At 34.9% G+C, this 21,384-nt stretch overlaps 1 protein-coding gene across 4 annotated transcripts in view; it reads left to right on the top strand.

The window, feature by feature from the left end:
* AKT3 (AKT serine/threonine kinase 3) overlaps nt 1-21,384 on the top strand; it is a 375,054-nt gene that overhangs the window by 302,987 nt on the left and 50,683 nt on the right. For all 4 annotated transcript variants that reach the window (XM_030935744.1, XM_030935741.1, XM_030935745.1 and 1 more), the window contains 2 exons: nt 5,421-5,635; nt 12,834-12,921. In XM_030935744.1, coding sequence (XP_030791604.1) covers nt 5,421-5,635; nt 12,834-12,921 — 303 coding nt within the window. The remainder of the gene's footprint in view (nt 1-5,420; nt 5,636-12,833; nt 12,922-21,384) is intronic.

Below are 21,384 nucleotides of genomic sequence, written 5' to 3'. Positions count from 1 at the left end.
TTGGTAACTATTTTGATACAAAGATTTGCTCAAAGTCATTGTGTTAGGTCATAGTATAAATGGAGATTAAATTCTATATAAATTAAAAATCAAAGATATATATTAGCTTCCAGAAAAGGTAGTAAAGGAGGTGCCAGGGCGTGGACTAGTGTTGCAGGTGTGGGAAATAGTTAGAAGCTAACTTGCTCGAAATGTATTAAATAGAATTTTCTTTATTTTAAATCCAACAAAGAATAAATGTAAAATATGTCATTTTGTGGGTGCTGCCAATATTGTTTTTAGGATATCTGAAGAGAAATGAATGAGGCTAAAGTTACATATGTTTGCACATTTAATCTGTAGGTAAAAATAGTAGCACATGTAGTTACATTCTGATTAGTCTTTGCACAAAGTTCTACTATATTCCAGCAGATTGTAAAACTAGTCTTAGAATCTCTGTGCTTTCTGTGAAAAGAAAGAGTTGTTTTAGTAGCCTTTCTAAAATTGTGGACAACCCTAGCATTTTATTTACCTATTAATAATTCATATGATATCTATCCACCTGGGGTAATTTTGAAAACCTTAATATTCCTGGTAATTCAGAAAAGATCTCATCACCATGATTAAAGGGAACATTAAAGGAGTAGAGGGATGAGTTCAGATAGAAGTTGTCTGCTCTATAGTTAGAATTCATATTTAAGAACTTCTAACTCTCATATGAATTGGCTTACTGTTTAGTTGAGTATATTTAATTTCTTTCTATAGTATATTGCTATTTTATATGATTTTCTGGGTAATATTACAAGCCATTCCATTTTATCTCATAATTAGACATTGTTTAAATATGAACTAAAATGGAATTAACGCCTCTCAATGTTTATAAGTGGCATCTTGTACTTACTTAGAGGTCTGTCAGTTCTTAAAGTAGCTATTTTTCGCCCTAACTTCTTTTCAATGTTATATGGTCTTTTGGCTTTAACAGAATATTTGCATTCAGTACTTTGGTATGATTCTAGTTTAAGCACAAAGTTTAATTTTAAATTCTCTGTACCATGAGAACATATACAAAACTAACCCTAACTGGGAACACTAGTGATTACCTATCGTATTTTACAATGGCTATTGTTACTTGGGTTATAAAGGCTCAGTTTCTTGGAATCCCATAATGTCTATTGCTTCAGATAAAAAAGAAGTATAGAAATCTCTTGGAAGATGTGTGTAAGTATGATCTAATTATCATTATTGTATCCATTTAGCCTTTCTCTTGTCGAAGGATTTTTCCTGTGCTAGCCAGAGTTTGCTTTTGAAAGTACGATGTTAACCGTGTACAAGTATTTGTGTGTGCTAGGAGAGGTGGCCATAAAGCGTACAGCCTTCATATAATTCATAGCAAATGTCATTGGCAGTTGCTGTCACTTAAAAATTATTAAAGCAGTTGAGAAATAGTTATAAAATATGTATTTATGAAGAACATACCAAGCAACTGTAGAATTTATAATCTTAACGTATTGAAGTGGATACTTTTCCTGAAGCTGCAGTTTACTTTAAAATCTGAATGAGAAGATTTGTAGGTCTTTTTTCCTTAGCCCATACCTGTGATGTTAAGAATATATGAAGGGCTCCCATAAATGATAAATGATATAGATGTATGTTTAGGTATAAAACACACATCTATCAGTTACCTGAAATGTAAGACTACTGGAAAAAACTTTTTTTTTTTGAATTAGTGGTAAATTGGTTCATCCAAGTTCGCAGTTTACTTTCACAACATAGGTGTGCAGACAGTTTGTTTAGATGTTTAATTTTTTCCCCCATCTGTTCTGTCAGGATTATTGATTGAGCAGTAAGCCACCCCAGGGCATACATAGCCTCCTTATAATTGCTTGCCTTGGGTGCATTGTGTGGCCTGGTGGGTACGCTGAGGGAGGTGTTCCTTTAACCTCCTAGTAAATCCTCCTGGTAAAAGAATATTGGAATGAATAGATTCTGTTTTAAAAGGCCCATTAGCCAAATAAATATTTACATTGGTAACTTGAATTGATAGTATAATTTAAAAATATATAGTTTCTCATTCAATATCATTCTTTGAAATTAAAACATATTAGTTCTTGAATTGTTATTAACTCACCTGGCTGTTTTATAAATGTAAGTGTCTTCATCAAATCTTGATCAGATATTTCCAGGGTATTTAATGTTAGTTTGTATCTGCTGTAACCTCCTTGAGTCTTAGGTTTTATCATATCAGAAAGTAAAGCAATTTCTGGCTCCTATTAGAAATAAAGCCTTATTTTCTAGAGTTCGTGCTCTGTTTGAGTTTTCATTTGATGTGACCTGTCATCAGTCTTTAACAATTACATTTTTTTAATGTTCCAAATCCCCTCTTTCATCTCTGTTTGGGCATTTATGTTGAAGGTAGGTATAAAGTACAACTACATCTGTGGTTATAAAGGACTGTAGGGGTAGAGGAAATACCAAATGTCTGCTTTCCTATTTAAAGTTTGGGTTTCATTTAAAAGTCAGTAACGTTGGTTTTATGGAAAAGAGACACAAGTTTATTTCTTCAAGATAAATCTTTCATTGGATTTTTTCAGGAGCATATTTTGATCTGTATTTATATCCAAATTATATGAGAAATTACCTTTTAATGAAGTTGAAGTATGCTCTACCATTGTTGTACCTGTCCGTTATACCACAGTTTATCATATCTTTCAGCCAGCCCTCACAATAACCATGAAATAAATTAGCCTTTTAGCTAGAAAAAAAAAAAATCTCAGAGGTAACCAGAAAGACTTTGCAATCCTTAAGTTAAAAAAATGTAAATTGTGTATGTTATGTATTTATAGAATAATAAGTGCTTTGAGTAGAGGGAGAAAAATTGTCTTCTTAAAATAATCTGAAAGAGGTTATTGGATTCAAATTGGTTAATTTGACTGTGGGATTTCCAGAGTATTTAAAAGTATTGTGTTTTGAAATAATGTAGACTCAGGAAAGAGAAAGGATACTGTTTGAATAGTGGGAACATACATATCCACATGTAAGATAGTGTAATCATTATTTTTATTTATGTATGTTTCATCTTATAGCTGTTTGGAGATAGGATTTGGACAAAAATCTTTTTAATTGGTAGTGAAATCTCTTAGGTAAAGAGGAATTTTAGTTGTTAGGATGTTTTCTCCTCATCATTGCTTAAGTTTACACGTCAAGAAGACAATACGTTACATCAGTTTTGTTCAATACAAAGTGATACGGCAAACAGTTCTAATGATAGCATTATGTATCTGTAGATCAATTAAAGCACGTATGTTCAGAGGCAAAATCACTTATTTTAAGAATCAATATTCATTTTACAAAGCTAAATAAAATGTATTTAATTTTATCAAACAGATTTTTTTACAATGCAATTTTATTTTTCAGTTGCTTATTTCTCTTCAAAAATAAAAAACCCCCTTTTTATGTACTCACTTTCCCTTCTGGCTGCAAACCAGGTATTTAAACAAAAATAAAGGATTGCCAGTTTTGCCAGCTGGGGATGAGAACCCGGCTGGTGAAATGTGGGTTCGGGAGGCAGTTAATCCAGCTTTTATGCTTTTTATGGTTTTATGAAAAAAGAGGTTAAAAACCACATTTGGCTCCTTTCCGTATATGCCACTGTTTTGTTGGTGTTGTAGGAATGCAGTTAAAGGTTACTTACATTTAAATTTTTTTGTCGTTATTAGTTAAAATCTTGTGTCAGTTAGATAAAGGCCCACAAACAGTGCATTCTACTAATTGGCCATGAGATAGATCCTTGAATCATCAGAAGTCACTGGTATTTTAAAATAATATATGCAGCATTTTCTTTAACATAAATATGTAAGTAGAATTTCTTCTGCTTTTTCAGGTTATTTTTTTGTTTTCTATTTGTTCTCAGATTACTCATTTCAAACAAGTAAAATATGACATTCTTTGGGCTAATGATGAAAACTAGAATTTGTTGTTCTTCCAGAAAATGTTTTTGTTAGTTTGTGATTTACAAAACATTTCTAGAAGAGCATAGGATCTAAACTTGTGTTCATATCCTACCAGTGAAGTTTTCAGTTTTTTAGCCGTAAAACAAACATTGATATAACTGAATTAAAAATCTTTTCATAATAGAAATGCTTACTGAATAGATCTTTTAAGTAACATATTTTTTCTTATAAATTATATCCTATGTCTTTCAATACCCTACCAAAGTGCCTTTCATAGTATTTTTAGGTAATCATAATGTAACTGTCAAAAATATCACCTGTAATTCTATGAGATTATTGATAAATTTTAAATAAAAGTCATGTAAGAGTAATCTTCCAGAAAATATTTAATTTGAACTAAGGAAGTTTGGAACACAAGTACTACTTTGTCCTTATCAAATGTTCTCTTTTGTAATCGGTTATAAGTGTTTTTAAATTGATAAATTCATATATGTGGTTTTCCTGATCTGGTTTTCCAAAGCTGAGAGGATCAAATAAAGTAAGCTTTAAGATTATCAAATATAGTTTTAAAATAAAATATTCAAAGTTGCATATGGGTGAGGAATATTCCATTGGATGAAGAACAAATCTGATAAAAAGATAAAACCAAATTTTTCCTGGGGCAAATGGTAAGTTACCATGTTCCCATTTGAACAGGTTGCTCCAACATAGGCAAACGGATACTTTTATATCATTTCTAACTAAATTTATTTTGCATGTAATATATTTTGGGAAAAATTTAAGGACATATACCACACAGATATTAAGTCAATTTTTTTGCTGTAACAGAAATTTTTGTTGTGAGGTACAAAGCTGTGGCTATTAAAGTTTATTATAGCTCATACCATAAGCTATTATATTCACTTTGTCAATTAAATAGTTCCAGACAGAGTTGAAACATATAGAGACCTCCAAAGGTTTTCAAACTTAATGATTGTCTTGCCCTGTAGACTTCTCCATTACATTGCCTTTGTTTACTACTGTCTTTCACTGTTTAATTTGTATTACTTAGTTCTTCTTAAAGCAAGAATGTGTAGTGCATGTTATATGCTCTATAATCAGCACACCCTAGCTCTGAGTTGTTACTTAAAGTCCACATGGGTGGAACCAGAATGAAAAAGTCACTAGGCCTAAGAAAAAATATGTAAATATGCTAGCTAACGTTTTTCATTTGATCCTTATGTATATTCATGTACTTGGGATTTTGTTTTTGTACGACCTGCCCCTTTTTTGTACACTGGCCATTTCTGGATATATATTGAATTTTCCACATATTTGATGCGATTTGTGTTTTTTGTAGGATGCTTCACAGTTTAAATGTCAAGATCTCAGAATAGACTACCTAGGCTTTGAAAGTTAAGATTCATTTTTATATAAAAATCTTATGTTTTATGAATAATGCTTTAAAAGTTAACATATAATAATTAATCTTTTTACTGATTTCACTTTTAGGTGTTAGAAGATAATGACTATGGCCGAGCAGTAGACTGGTGGGGCCTAGGGGTTGTCATGTATGAAATGATGTGTGGGAGGTTACCTTTCTACAACCAGGACCATGAGAAACTTTTTGAATTAATATTAATGGAAGACATTAAATTTCCTCGAACACTCTCTTCAGATGCAAAATCATTGCTTTCAGGGCTCTTGATAAAGGATCCAAATAAACGGTAAGCCTTGACGCTCAGCGAATAACTGATGAATGTGGTTAAAAATTGAGAGATGGAAATTAATTCAAATATAACTAACTCCAAGAAGCAGTGTATTTGGTGTAGACATCTTCCCACTGAGATCCTGACTTATTTTTAACTGCATAATATAGAACATTTAAAAATGTTTCTCGACTCTTTCCTAACTTGGAACTTTTATGCAGATTTGCCAAATAAGGATTTTGAGAGTTTCATTACCCGTATTATGAGTGAAAATGTCTTAATTGCTCTGTTACTTGATCTTGTGGGGATAGGAGAATCCCTTTTCTTTCTTTCAGTCTCTGGGCCTTTGTATTTCTCATAAAAGGAATAGACCTATTTTTCAATACTCTCCTCCCATCCGCAGCCTGTGTTAACATATCTAATTGCATTTTTTTTTTTTTTGAGACGGAGTATCACTCTGCCACCCAGGCTGGAGTGCTGTGGCGCGATCTTGGCTCACTGCACCCTCCGCTTCCCAGGTTCAAGTGATTCTCCTGCTTCAGCCCCCGAGTAGCTGGAACTACAAACACCCCCACCACACCTGGCTAATTTTTGTATTTTTAGTAGAGATGGGGTTTTGCTAAGTTGGACAGGCTGGTCTTGAACTCCTGACCTCAAGTTATTCACCTGCCTCGGCCTCCCAAAGTGCTGGAATTACAGGCGTGAGCCACCGCCCCCAGCCTCTAACTGCTTTTTTGTCATTTGAAAATAATCTTTTCTATGCATAGCTAAAAGGGTTGATGGCAAAAAAAATTGTACACACTTTGTATTTCTGTTTTTGTAGCTATGGCTATGACTTCAAGAATCCTATGGCTCTTGCTGCTTTGTTCAGTGAACTACAGTATTTTGTATTCATGTTTATACATTCATTCATGTTTATAAATTCGTAAATCATGTGAAATGACTATTAATTTTCAAAATGTCTCTTATATGTGTGTTTGTATATTTATATATCTGCCTTCCCATCTAGGTATCTATGCATATCAGTATTTCTCTGAGTCTACTCATTTGAAGCATAGATGATTTCACATATTGTTGAATCTTTTATAATACCTCACATAGGGTTTTATGAAAATGTTTTATTTATGGTTGATGCTTATATATATATATATATATATATATATATGTATATGTATATACTGACTGGATTAATGAGTGAATCCCAAAAAGTTGGATTTTTAAGTCTATCTTAGAAATGGTTTTCATTGCATTCTTCTAGCTTTTAACCTTATAAGGAGCATGACTTTATCTTCAGCAGAAATAAGCAAACATAATAAAAGAGATACTGTCTTTTTGCTTTGTGAAGAATTATTCAAGAATCATTTTGTAATCCTAGCTAGAGACATTATTTATATGTGTAAAGTGATTTTGTTTTCTTTTTCAGAGCACTTTCACATATATTAACTTCCTGGCTTTTTCAGTAGCCTTCTGGGTGGATAGGGGAGATACTATTCTCATTTCCATTTCATTGAGTTGAAAACAAAGGCCCAGAGAGGGTTAGGTGATTCATTCAAGGTCTCTCAGAACAGTCATGCAGACCAAGAGCAGAAATCAAGTTTCTTGGTGCCTATTTGGTATTTCGTATGTATCTTATTTACAGTGCAACAATTTCTTAGTTCAGGTTTTGAAATGTGTTCCGTTTAATAGTATTCTTTTACAATTAAGTAAGGAGCAGCACCTGGTGATAGGTAACCTTTAAACAGAGTAGTGACTTTTATCTTTTTTTTTCTTTTTTTCTTTTTTTTTTTTTTGAGAGGGGGTCTCGCTCTGTCATCTGGGCTGGAGTGCAGTGGCACGATCTTGACCCGCTGCAACCTCCACCTCCTGGGTTCAAGCAATTCCCCTGCCTCAGCCTCCTGGCCTCCTGAGTAGCTGGGAGTACAGGTGCACACCACCACACCTGGCTTTTTTTTTTTTTTCTTTTTTTCTTTTTTTTTTTTAATATTTAAGTAGAGACGGGGTTTCACCATGTTGGCCAGGATGGTCTCCATCTCCTGACCTCGTGTTCCACCCACCTTGGCTTTCCAAAGTTGCTGGGATTACAGGCGTGAGCCACTGTGTCCAGCCAACTTTTATCTATTTGATTTTTTGGTCTAATATTTGGCTTGGTATTCAAGGCAGTGAATTTTTATCTTATCCTTTTCTTATTCTAGCAGGCAACTTTGACCACCCTTTACTTTGTGGCCCTCTATATAAATGGCTAGCAGAACAAAATTTACTTGTGGTTTTCATGTGTATGTCTCATTGTTTTTTCTTTTTTTTTAATTTGTCAGCCTACTCCATGAATAGCACATAGTCAGTACTTAGGAACTACTGAATGAATGTGAGGCAAATTCTTAGAATGTTAGCTGCCTGGTATGTATTAATAGAATAATTCCTGTTTGTTCACCAGGAGGTTGTTATTGATCTAATGAGAAGATGCAGTATTTTCAATGATCTAATAATTTATTTTATAATAGATGTGTCAAGCCCCTCCACTGCTGCAGCAAAAACAGGGGATACAAGGATGAGTGAGATGAACCAGTCTCTGCTCTAGATGTTCATAGAATAATCTGGGGCACAAAACATATACTCACAGATGCTCAGGTCAAACTACATACAAAGTACTGTTGAAATTATTGGCTTTGTCTAGGGGATTGGGGGACTTGAGCTGAATCAGAAAGGAGTTCAAATTTGCATTGGCACTCAAGCACAGAAATTTACATGTAGAGTTTAGCTAGGACTGCAAAAGAACATGGCATTTGAGAAGCTCAGTGACTAGAGTGTAGAATATGAGTTGGGTAACATTGGGAAATGAAGCTGATATTAGATTATAAGGATTTTAGGTTTCTTAGAAAATATTTAATCTTTATTCAGAAGAGGATGAAATAGTGCTTAAGTATTTAAAGCAAGGGATAGTATAATCAGATTTGTGTCATGAAAAGATAACTCTGGCAGCTTTGTCATGGACAGATTAGATGAGTGAGGATCCAGGGGCAGGCAGAGCAGTTAAGTGTTTATTGGGCCGGGCACAGTGGCTCACGCCTGTAATCCCAGCGCTTTGGGAGACCGAGGCAGGAAGATCACTTGAGGTTGGGAGTTCAGGGACCAATTTGGGCAACATAGCAAGATTCATCTCTGTTAAAAAAAATAAAATGCTGGGTGAGGTGGCACATGCTGTAGTCCCAGCTACTTGGGAGGCTGAGGTGGGAGAATCGCTGGAGCCCAGGAGGTCGAGACTGCAGTGAGCCAAGTTGACACCATTGCACTCCAGCCTGGGCAATAGAGTGAGTCTCTGTCTTTTTTTTTTTTTTTTAAAGAATATTTATGGAATTGTTCAGATAATAGATGGAATCCTTCCTGAAGCAGTAGTACACAAGTGATAGAGGTTATGATTAACTAGAAACTGTGAGGAAGTAGGAGGAGTCAGGAATCCCTCTGAGGATTCCAGCTAGGGTGATTAACAGACAGGGTATGCAAACCAGGGAGACTTGATGGGGGTAGATGTTGATAATAACTTTGCGTACACTGAGTCTGAAGCTTCTATATAAAACCAAGATGGAAATGTCAAGTGAGCAGCTGGAAATAATAGAATCAATGCTTTAAAAAACACAGTAACTGACTATATGGATTGGGAGCCATAACTCTATCTAGGAGGTAGCTAGAGCCAAGGCAGTAGTGGCGAGAGTAGTGGATAAGGAGAAGAGGGCCTCAGGACAGAATCTTAGGGAACCTCAGTTTCAGGGGCAGAAAGAAAAGAAAACTAACAAGGATCTTGAAAAGTCTTTGGAAACATAAGTAATGATAGCATTATAATACAACTCTTCATTTTTTTCTACACAGCTATTTTAAATACTACTGGAATTTTTCTGGTATGTCTTATTGAATTGCTGTTAGTGCTATCCAAGGGTCAACTATCATTTTGGTTTTATTTCTTACTCTCCTTCCTTTATGTTCATTCTGTTAGCCCTTCCTTTATCTTCCTATGCAGAGTTGATAGGAAAAGCATGACCTCATGTATTCAGTGACATTAGGAAAATGTGAATTCTGTGATGTTCCTAATAGTAAAGGAATTCATAGTAGCTGAGGATTTAGTTTGGCATTCTGATACTGGAGTTTAGTATTCTAGATATAAATATCTTACTTCAAAGCATATTTTGTTATTATTTTTGAAGTCTTAAATTGTATATTAGAGAGTCATTGACACTGAAATTTTTGACAGTTTCACACATTGAGGAAGTGTGTTAAAGAATTTCTCCTAGCTTCTAAAATGGAAGTCTGATTGTATTCTCAGACTTTGCATAGTATTCATAGCTGATATTTTAGTTTTACATGTATTTGATAAATATAGAATAAATGCTGGCTATGTTCAAAACCAAAGTATTGCTAGAAAACTTGAGGAGTTACAAAAATGGATAACTGAAGCTGGATTAAAACATTTTATTTACAAAATGATTATGATTCTCCACTCCAACTCCCATCTCAAGTACAATTCAAATGAAAACAGTATTGAAATAAACTATAACATAACTGTAAGAAAATGCCATGGAGCTTTGATGTTTCTCATGCAGACTATGTTGATGCATGCTTGAAAATATTAAATGCTTTTCAGAAATGTGTTTTGGTGCTTTTGCTTCTCTGGTTCCCTAAGCACAAGCTTAGAATGCCTTTTGGATAATCCAGCACTCTCCTTGTCTTCAAAGGAGTTTGCAGTCCCCCGGGGAAGAAACCTACACAATTGAAATAGAATGAAAAAGAGGGCAGGGTCTGAAATGCTGAGCTCTCACTGAATACAGAACTACCAGTCTGAAAATTCCAAATACAATCATCAGACAGCACTATTATATCAAACCTAAAAGTCCCATCTCTGGGGTATAGTTCATTTAGAGAATTTTATAAGGATCTGGGAGTTGGAGACCCAGCTGGTGTGAATCATTTATCATCACTAAAGATACTCAGGTATCAGTTGACTGTTTTCCATTTTGACTATGTGTCAAAGGGTCCTAGGTCCTTCCCAGTCATGTGTTTCTTAGATCTAATAACCAGAAGTCATTAGAATTATATAATTATAAATGATTTCCGACCTGTGATGGCTTGACAATTTTTTGACTTCATGATGGTGCAAAAGTGATGCTTATTTAGTATGCTCCTCAACTAATGATGGAATTGCATCCAGATAAACTCATCTTAAGTTGAAATGTGGGTTTATCTAGACATAACCCATCGTTAAGTTTAGGAGCATCTGTATTTGTTTTCTGTGACCTACTTGGTTTTCTTCCAACCCAGTGATGTGTTGGAGTTAGCATATACCGGCTTTCAAGAACCAACTGTGAAATTTTCACCAATTTTGTGAGCTGGTTGTAGATTATGGTCATTATTAAAAATTATATAAATTTACTAGTTAAGAATAGGAAAAGCAAAGGTCATAAATACTCAAAACTCATTACTTCTTAATTTGTTATGTTTCACTGTTATCTGTATTTTTGAGATTAGTTATGTCTGTTGTATCTGTATGGACATAATATATAATGGTTTGGTACGATGCATCTCTTTCTGCCTACATGTTCAGTGACATCTTATTGGTAGCTCAAAATTGGCCACGGTGGGAGAATTTATACCACCAGAATTGGCCAATACTATGAGTTGGGGCTGGACTTACTGTCTTGTTGATTGTTTAGACTTAAGAGAAAATGTTAATAATGCAGATTAAATTTAAAAGTCTGTTGTGTCCATATTCGTTACATTGTAAATAGCACCAAAAAGTGAGTCTTCTTCCACTGTCCCAAAGTTATTAACCATTTAGCAAAGAAGTCACTCACATAACTGACAAGTGAAGTTCTGAAGTCTCCATTGTATCACTTTCAGCTTTGACTTTAACATAAACGAAAATGTCAACCAGTATTCATGTTGGAACTAATCGTAAGTTGCATCCATTAGTGGCTTTGGAGTACAACAAAAATTAACAAGTTTTCTGTGAGAATCAGGTGACTAATTTACAATACACAACATTGTATATTCTATGATCTTTGTAAATTTTGTGTTTTGCATTCTTTATATCAGTAAAATTTAAATTTTTATGTCTGGGGTGTGGTGGTGGCTAGGTCAGGCAAGGTTCGGTCCCAGTAGCTCCGTGGCTGCTCTGCTCTGAGCACCTGGTATCTACTGTGCCCTTGAAAAAAAAAAAAAAAAAAGAAAAAAATTATATTTGTATAAATGCATGATTGCTCACAGAGAGCTGGTTGTTAAGCACTTACCGGTACGTATCATTTCTAATAATGAACAAGTTCAAATAAAGCCTACTATATTAAATTCAGATATATAGGTTTATTTTCTCTTCCTTTTCTTGTTCTTTTTCCCTCATTTCCTGCTGTTCTTCCTGTTTCTCACTTTAAGCTCTTTTATTCTTAGTAATATGTACTATATTAAATTGAATAAGCCAGAAAACACCAGAATTTCCTTACCTATTATTAATCCATTTTCATACTGCTATGAAGAAATACCTGAGACTGCATAATTTATAAAGAAAAAGGAGTTTATTGGACTCACAGTTCCACTTGGCTAGGGAGGCCTCACAATCATGGTAGAAGGTGAAGGAGGAGCAGAGGCACATCTTACCCGTCGGCACCCAAGAGCATGTGCAGGGGAACCGCCCTTTGTAAAACCATCAGATCTCATGAGACTTATTGACTCTCATGAGAACAGCATGGGAAAAACCCGCCCCCATGATTCAGTTACCTCCCACCTGGTCCCTCCCATGACACATAGGGATTATGGGAGTTACAGTTCAAGATGAGATTTGGGTGGGGACACAGCCAAACCATATTCCTATGTTGTTTCTAACCATTACAGTGACCCACCAGCAAATGTTATTATTCCTCACTCTGCAGATTAGAAAACTGAGGTTAAGCCTCTTTTCTGTTGTCACACATCTCATAAGTGCCAGAGATGGTTGCCTCTTCCAGATCTATCTCCAAAGCCTCTGCTCTTTTGCAAATACTATACTGTTCTGAAGCTAGTTCTTATAAGCATATTAGGAAAAATTGAACTTATAGCAAAAGCTGTTTACTTTTAGAGCTGTTTATCCCAAGAACTATTTATTGTGCAGAAAATTACACTTTCACAAAACCTTTTTTTTTTTTTGGTTATGCTTTGAGCTTATGTAAATGTTTTATACTTAATTTTATTTCTGTTCTCATAGCCTTGGTGGAGGACCAGATGATGCAAAAGAAATTATGAGACACAGTTTCTTTTCTGGAGTAAACTGGCAAGATGTATATGATAAAAAGGTAAGATATCTTTATGGCATAGTGTGTACATATTTTGGCTGCACTGCTAAAATGAATTTATAGCAAAAATATTTTAAGTGATTAAAAGTTAATGATGTAATGATACTTTCCATTTTACCGACATTTAAGTGATTACTGAACTTCTGTGCACAAAATTTTACTTATAATTTTGACTCCCTAAATGCCTCTTGAAATTTTACTCAACATGATCACAGAATTTATTTTTCTATTTTTTCCCATAATAATTTGTTAGTTTGCCTCTTGTTATTTCTTTAATTTTAAAAAAGATACCCAGTGTTATTTTTTCTTTAAGAAAACTAGTTAAAAATTTTTAATTTGCCCTTGTGTCTTTAATTTTAAAGTAAACACTTCAGATTCATTTATACAAATCTTTGTTTTAAAAGGAATTTAAAGAAATTTGTTTTTAATATTTAATGAATTAGTAAACACAATGTCTTATTTTGGACTTCTCTGTCATTTGAAACAGAACTTTATTGCCCACAAAATGAATACTGCTAGGCCAGGCATGGTGGCTCATGCCTGTAATCCCAGCACTTTGGAAGGCCTAGGTGGGAGGATCACTTGAGGCCAGGAGTTTGAGACCAGCATGGGCAACACAGTGAGACCCCATCTCTACAAGAAAAAAAAAAATCAGCTGGGCGTGGTGGCACACTCCTGAGGAGGCTGCTAAGGCAGGCAGGAGAATCGCTTGAGCCCAGGAGGTTGAGGCTGCAGTGAGCTATGATTACACCACTGTACTCCAGCCTGGATGACAGAGTGAGACCCAATCTCTTTAAAAAAAAAAAAAAAAAAAAAAAAACAAAACACTACTAATTATGTATGTTTAGTTTTATTGTGATCTGCTTATTACTTGTTTTTATTTATTTATGTATTTTTTGAGGCAAGGTCTCTGTTGGCCAGGCTGGAGTGCAGTGGCACAATCACAGCTCAGCAGCCTCTACCTCTCACCTCAGCCTCCCAAGTAACTCGAACCTCAGGTGTGAGTCACCATACCTGCCTAATTTTTTGGTACTTTTTGTAGGTTTTGCCATGTTGCCCGGTATGGTATTGAATTCCTGGGCTCAAACAATCCTCCCTCCTTGGCCTCCCAAAGTGCTGGGATTACGTGAACCACTGCACCCACCCTTCTTGTTTTAAATACTGCAATTTTTGCTTAAGTTCAAGAGCGGGATATTATTATGTCTGTCCCCCGCTCCCCGCTTTTTTTTTTTATACTACCTCAGATACTGTTAGTACATTCATTGATTTTGATATTTTGATTTTCAGATGCTTATATAAAATTTTTACTATGAAATATTTTTCATTCAATAATTTACTCCAAATTTTTCTGTAATTTAGTTCATCCATTTCAGTGTATTCCAACATTTCATATTTTTCTCCGAAACATTTATTAGTCAACAACATTTATTTCAGGTCTGTTATGTGCCAGGTGTTCTTCTCTGTTAAGCCTTAAGGTAAAGACAGAATTAGGTCATATGAATCAGATGGGTTAGGAGGAAGTAACACAATATCATGTCTGTATTGTGTTATTGGTCACTGGGAGTATGGTGATTTTCTGTTTCTTGTAACTAGGAATTTAAAATAGGTGCCTCATGTTAGACACCTCTACTCGATTCAACTCACATATCTTGAGTTTCTTCTATGTGTAAAGTACCATGTTAAATACTGAATCCTTCACAACTTTGATGAGAATCATTTGAGCAGTCTTAAATGTGCTAAATGTTTATTATCTTCTTATAGACAATTTTACATCCACTTTGTATCACTGAGGATGTTCCTTATGAGTTGCATGCATATATAGGAATGCCCCTAATGAGCTGTGTACTGTTTTCATCGTGTCAGTACACGACAAAAGAACCTGGAAGAGACGAGGGCTTGCTGTGTCTCCCAGAAATCATGCATGGTTTTATTTTTAATAAATAGCTAGTAATAAGCTACAACTAAATATCATCCCTTCTAGACACCCTCTTCTAGGAGGACTTACTCCAAAAAAAAGAAGAGGAAAAGAACCATTTCTATAAGAGACGATGGTTGGGGTACCCATGTGGCCCTGTAAATTCAAAGAAAGGCCAAAATATGGACCTCCTTAGTCCTGTGAGGACAGTAAGATTAGCTACAGAGTTTCCTTATCTCAGTGTTCAGCTATTCATGTTAAATGAGAGTTTGGCCCCACCTGGAGAAAGCTCTGAGAGCCCAAGCAGTATACCGGTAAGGAAGCAAGGCCTATCCTATCTCGGCTCCACTGGGCTAGACACGCCCAGTGTAAAGGTGATAGTAAGACAGCCAGCAGCTACCATGTGGGAATGGAATTAGGGGAGCCAGCAGCTCTGGCAGGGAGGAGGAGCTGCCAAAACAACTTCTGATGAAGTATGTAGATAAATTCCTTCAAGTTGTTATAATTATTTTTTTTTAATGGGTGCCACTTAATTTGAGCAAAAGTGTTAAATATCTTGCATAAAGAAGCACACCCAAAAAATGACTGTTTCTGTAAACAATAGATTGGTCATGGATTGATGCCATCTACAGGCTTACTCACGGCATCTGTGTGACCCCCAAGGCTCTGGTGTTCTCTGCAGCCCCATACATACTTGAAGAAGCAACTTTATTATAGCAGCACTTTTAAATTTCAGTTTCTTTCTGAAAGGAAAATGTGATTGAGTCTATCTGGGTTTGTATCATGTGACAGACAAACACGAAATTAATTTTGAGAACCAGCCTGATGTTAGTAGCTGTTTTAATGAATTCAGTTAAAATTTCAGTGTTTCAGTAAATTACTAAATCATTTATAAAGTAAAACATTTTTATGGAGTCCTTATATCTTTAAAATGTGTAATTTATTGTAAAAGTCAATTAATTCCTAAGATCAGGGATTATTGTTACATTTTTATTAATAAGTTTTGGTAAATTTATTCTTATTAATTTATTATCACATAATTTTTGGCTATTTTTCTACTTATTGCTGCACATCAAGAGGTGATGGCACATCTAGAGATTCTGGCATCTGTTGAGGAGATCTGAATCTCTTTCTAGGCAAAGTAAAAAGTGAAGTAATCTGAATTACAAGTAGCATGATGTTCCACTCTAAAGAGCACAGTGTCAAAACATGAAAGAACAAAGTTGGATCCTGGTCCTGGATTTGCTTCTTGCTTTCTTTGTGGAAATGGACAGGTCATTTACTCATGCAAAAGATATGATTCTTTAAGTACCTTCAAGCTTTAAGATTCTCTAGCAGGGTGTTTTATAGCATGAATTTATCTAGATTAATGTCTATATAGATTTCTACATAAATTTTACACTCTGTCAGTCTGCTAAGATTTTGTGTGAGATTGTGTTGAATCTGTAGATAAATTTAGGGAGAGCTGACATCTTAACAATGAGTCTTCAGATCCATGAATGCAATTTATCTCCATTTATTTAAGTCATCTTTAATTTCTCTCAGTAATGTTTTGTAATTTTCAATGTTTAAGTCTTACACAAATTTTGTTAGGTTTATCCTTAAGTGTTTCATGTCTTCCAAGGGAAATGATATTTAGAATTTCATTTTCACTTTGTTTTGCTGCCACTATATAGAAATACAGTTGATTTTTTCGTATTGACCTTTTCTCCTGCAGGCTTGCAAGAATTAGTTGTAGTAACCTTTTTTGTAGATTACTTACAGTTCTGTGCACAGACAATCATATCTTCTGTAAATAAAGTTTTACTTGATTTCTAATCTGTATGCATTTTCTTTCTTCTTTTGCCTTGCTGTATTGGCTAAGACCCTCATTATAATGTGAATAGTGGTAAGAGTGAGCATCCTGACTTTGTTTCTAGTCTTAGGGAGAAAAGCACCTTTCACCATTAAATATGATGTTAATGAGCACATCTAGCAGCCAGATCTGGGTTTCTAAGTATTATTCTCCAATAAAAGGAATCAAGGCTCCTTGAGGGCGTGACTGATTTCAGCGCTAGTATGGGGGAAGAAAAAAAGATGAGTCTGGAGAATTTTGTGATGTCAGAAAGTAAGGAGGGAGCCTTAAAAAAAAAAAAAAAAAGCAAGACATAGAAAGTACCCAAACCTGAAGAGTCCTCTGGCGAAAGCTGAAACAATTTCAGTAATAAAATATATAGTGTTAGTTTATGACCCAAAGGATAAAATATGTAATCATGAGTCTATATTGCATAAATAAGTGATTGATTGTCTAAATAAATAAAGTGTTGAGAGGGACATGTCTTCCTTACAGATGAATTCCAATTAATGTAAAAGAGATGAGGAAAGTAGAAAATCACCATTAGAACTCCAGAGTGAAAATTGCTCATTCAGGATTCACCTATGAATGCTAAAATTAGTAAGCAAAAGTTTAGGAAAGAGGATATTTCCATACTCTCAAGATATCTCCCTGTGAATATTTATCATTTACAAAGGTAAAATGACTAACTTTACAGTGGAGAGATCTGGAAAACACAGTTTTAACCAAGTGATCACAGTTAACATCACCAGTAAGTAAGATACTGACTTCATGGAACCCTTGATAAGATGCTCTGAGAACGGCACATCACTTTTGAAGTGCTCTTCTCCAAGATGCATAACCTCAATATAATCATGAGGAAACCTGAAGAACTCACATGGCAGGACATTCCTCAAAATACCTGGCCTGATAACTTCAAAAGTGTCAACCTCGTGATAGACAAAGAATGATGATGGAGCTCTCATAGATTGGAGAGACTAAGGTGGCATGATGACTTAACTGCAATGTGGGATCCTGGGTTGGGTCCTGGACTAGGCAGGGGCATTGGTAGAAAAACTGGTGAAATCGAAATAAAGTTGGTAGTTTAGAAACTTAGTATTGTACTGATGTTAATTTCTTTGTTTTGATATTCATACTATGGCTTTATAAGGTACTAACATTAGAGGAAGGTGGGTAAAGGGTATATGGTAACTATGTGTACTATATTTTTGTAAGTCTTCTCTAAGCCCAGAATTATTTGAATATAATATATTATAAAAACATGATGTTAATATAGGTGTTTTACACCTCCTTTATCAGATTGAGGAAGTTCTAGACCTAGGTTACTGAGAGTTTTTAAAATCATGAATGGGTATTGAGTTTTATTAAAGCTTTTTCTGCACTTACTGCAATGATCATATGACTTTTCTCTTTTATGTCCTATTAAAATGGTGAATTAACACTGATTTTCCAAAGTTGAGTGAACCTTGCATTCCTGTTGAAAAACCCACTTGTTCATGATGTGTTATTATATATTGCTAGCATTGGTACATTGTATTTCTAAGGATATTTGCATCCTGAAGTCCTGAGTGATATTACTATGTCATCTGCTTTTCCTAAAATGTCTTTGTATAATTTTCACTTCAGGACCATGTTTGCTTTTTAAAAACAAAAGGAGAAGTACTTCTCCTTTCTCTTTGATTTTATAGAATTGTTTTTGTGGGATTTGTGTTATTTATTAACAAAATATTTGGTGGGATTTACCAGTGAAGCTCTCCCTGGACCTGGAGTTCTGTCTTTGTTGGTAAGTTCTTCACTGTGAATTCAATGTGTTTAATAGTTGCAGGGCTGCTGTGGTTATCTGTTGTTAATCAGATGGATTTTGCTCTTTGTGTCTTTCAGGGAGTTTGTCATCTAGTTAAGTTTCTCTCTAAGGACTGTCAGTCATGCTTTGCACATTTTGATGTGCTGTGTTTTTATTTCAAAAGAGGTTTAATTCCCCTTGTGATTCCTTCTTAAGGGTTATTTGTAAGTGTGTTGATTAATTTCCAATTTTCAAATATTTCCAATTTTCCGTAATTCCATAATTTCCAAATATATGGATTTTTTCAGTTATCTTTCTGTTACTGGTTCCTAGCTTAATTCTCTTATGGTTGGAGAACATTGTTTATATGATTTTAATTGTTTTACACTTTAGAAGATTTGTTTTATGGCCCAGAAAATGACTTATTTTGCTGTATATTCTATATACACTTGAAAGAATCTGTACATTGACCCTTGAACAATGCGGGAGTTAGGGGCACCATGCTCAAAACCCAGTAACTTTTGACTCCCCAGAAACTTAACTACTAGTAGCCTACTGTTGACCAGAAGCCTTAATGAACAGTTGATTAACACATATTTGTATGTTATGTGTATTATATACTGTATTTTTATAATATAGTAAGCTACAGGAAAGGAATATTATTAATAAAATAAGGAAGACAAAATATATTTACTATTCATGAAGTGGAAGTGGATTATCATAAAGATCTTCCTCCTCATTGTCTTCATGGTAAGTAGGCTGAGGAGGAGTAGGAAGACGAGGGATTGGACTTGGCTGTCTCAAGAGGTGGTAGATGCAGAAGAAAATTCGGGTGTAAGTGGGCCTATGCAGTTCAAACTCATGTTGTTCAAGGGTCAGCTGTATTCTGCTTGTATTGCATAAATTGTTCTACTAGTGTTCATTAGGTCAAGACAGCTAGTAGTATTGTTCATGTCTTCTATATTCTTACTGATTTTCTGCCTACTTGTTCTATTGGTTTCTGAAAAAGGATTGTTGATATCGTCAACTGTAATCGTGAACTTTATCTTTTAGGTTTTGCCTCATGTATTTTGAAGCCCCATTGTTAGTTGCATACATATTTAGATTAAGGATTGTTTTCTTGGTGAATTTACCTCATCTTTTTTTTTCTTTTTCTTTTTTTCTTTTTTAAGAGATGGGGGTCTTGCTATTTTATCCAGGTTGAATTTGAACTCCTGGGCTTAAGCAGTCCTCTTGCCTCTGCCTTTCGAGTAGCTGGGATTGCAGGCATACATCACTGCACTCATCTTTACCTCCTTATCCTTAGGAAATGTTCTTCTGTATAGACGGCAGCAATCTTTGTTTTGAAACCTACTTCATCTGATATTAATATAAGTACTCCACCTTTCTCTTGCTTTTGTGTAATATATCTTTTCCCGTCATTATACCTTTAACCTATGCCAATTATATGTAAGTGGATATTCTTTTAGACAGCATGTAGTCGATTCTTGTTTTTTTCTTATTCGTTAGAAACTATGACTTAATGTAATGTGTAGCCCATTTTCATTTAATGCACTTAATGACATAGTTGGGTTTAAATATATCATCTTGCTGTTTATTTTTTTCTTTGTTCCTTTTTTTTCTCTTTGTCTTCTTTTGGATTTGTTGAATATTTTATGGTTCCATTTTATCACTGCTATTGTCTCATTGTATGTCTGTTTTATTGTTTGGAGGTTGTTTCTAGAGTTTGCAGTACGCATGTTTAACTTAGTCTGCCTTCAGTCATAACCAATTTACATACAATAGCGTATTTCTGTGTCCTCCTTCTATTCTTTAGGCTATTATTTTCTTACAGTTTACTTTCACATATGTTAATAAACACCACAATACATGGTAATGGTAATTAGATTTTGCTTTAGATAATTATATTTTAAAGTGGTCGAAAATGCTACACATTAACCATTATTAGCACTCTCCATTCCTTTATATAGACTATGCTTCTATCTGCCATCATTGTTTTCTTGATTTTCTTTACTATAAGGCTCCTTTAACTCCACTTCCACCTCCCTGGGTTTGGAAACCTTCATGGGAAAATGTGTTTGAAGGAATACAGGATTGGGAAATGAAGGAAATGTGACATTTCAGAATGGGAAAACAATGTGAGAAAAAAATAAAGTAGTAACAAGAGAAGTGCATGAAGATATGCTGACTGGAGGAACTGGAATCTGTGGCGGATAGAATCTGGATGTAAACAGCGGACAGGTGGCCTGTGAATACAGTGCGGCTTCTTGAAAGCTGACCTCATATGTTTGCTTGATCTACTTACCAGAACTGTAGATGCTGAAGTAAGGAAATGACATGCGGTAATTGGATTTTTTTCAAGTTTTGTTGGAATAGACTCGTAGGGAGAAGAGTCTGGAAAAGGGGATCTCATTAAGAGACTACTGCAGTAATACAGTGTTAAGTGACAGAGCCCTTACTGAAGGAGAACATAGGCAACGAAGGGAAAGGAAGTGTGAATTCCACAGAAATTATAAAGAAATTGAGGACTCCTATTTTAAGTCTAGCAATACTGGGGAAAATACTGGGAGAAAGTTTAAGGAAGAGGATTATAGTTGGTTTTAGTAATTAATTTCAGATAGAGTTGTCTAATGGCTAGAAATATAGCACTAACTTTTGGGAGTGAGAATGGAAGTATGTATGTCTGGAAAATCAGAGTTTAATTAGAGCTGTGGAAATGATTAAGGAGGAGAGGGCTAAGGAAATGGATAGGAGAGAGGGAAGAGAAGATTTGAAAGGGAAGTCAGGAAGGAGGGAAGCAATGAGAATGTGGAAGGTTGGGATTGAGTGCTGGAAAATAGTCATGGTCAATAATGGAAGTTGGTTTGAGGACACATTTTTGCGAAGTGTATCAAGATCATTTGTGAAGCATCATGCCAAAGTTGAAGTGGA

The sequence above is a fragment of the Rhinopithecus roxellana genome, chromosome 8, assembly GCF_007565055.1.
Source record: "Rhinopithecus roxellana isolate Shanxi Qingling chromosome 8, ASM756505v1, whole genome shotgun sequence".
Lineage (NCBI taxonomy): Eukaryota > Metazoa > Chordata > Mammalia > Primates > Cercopithecidae > Rhinopithecus > Rhinopithecus roxellana.
The sequence above is the reverse complement of the archived record's forward strand: the minus strand, read 5'-3'. Positions and strand labels throughout refer to the sequence as shown.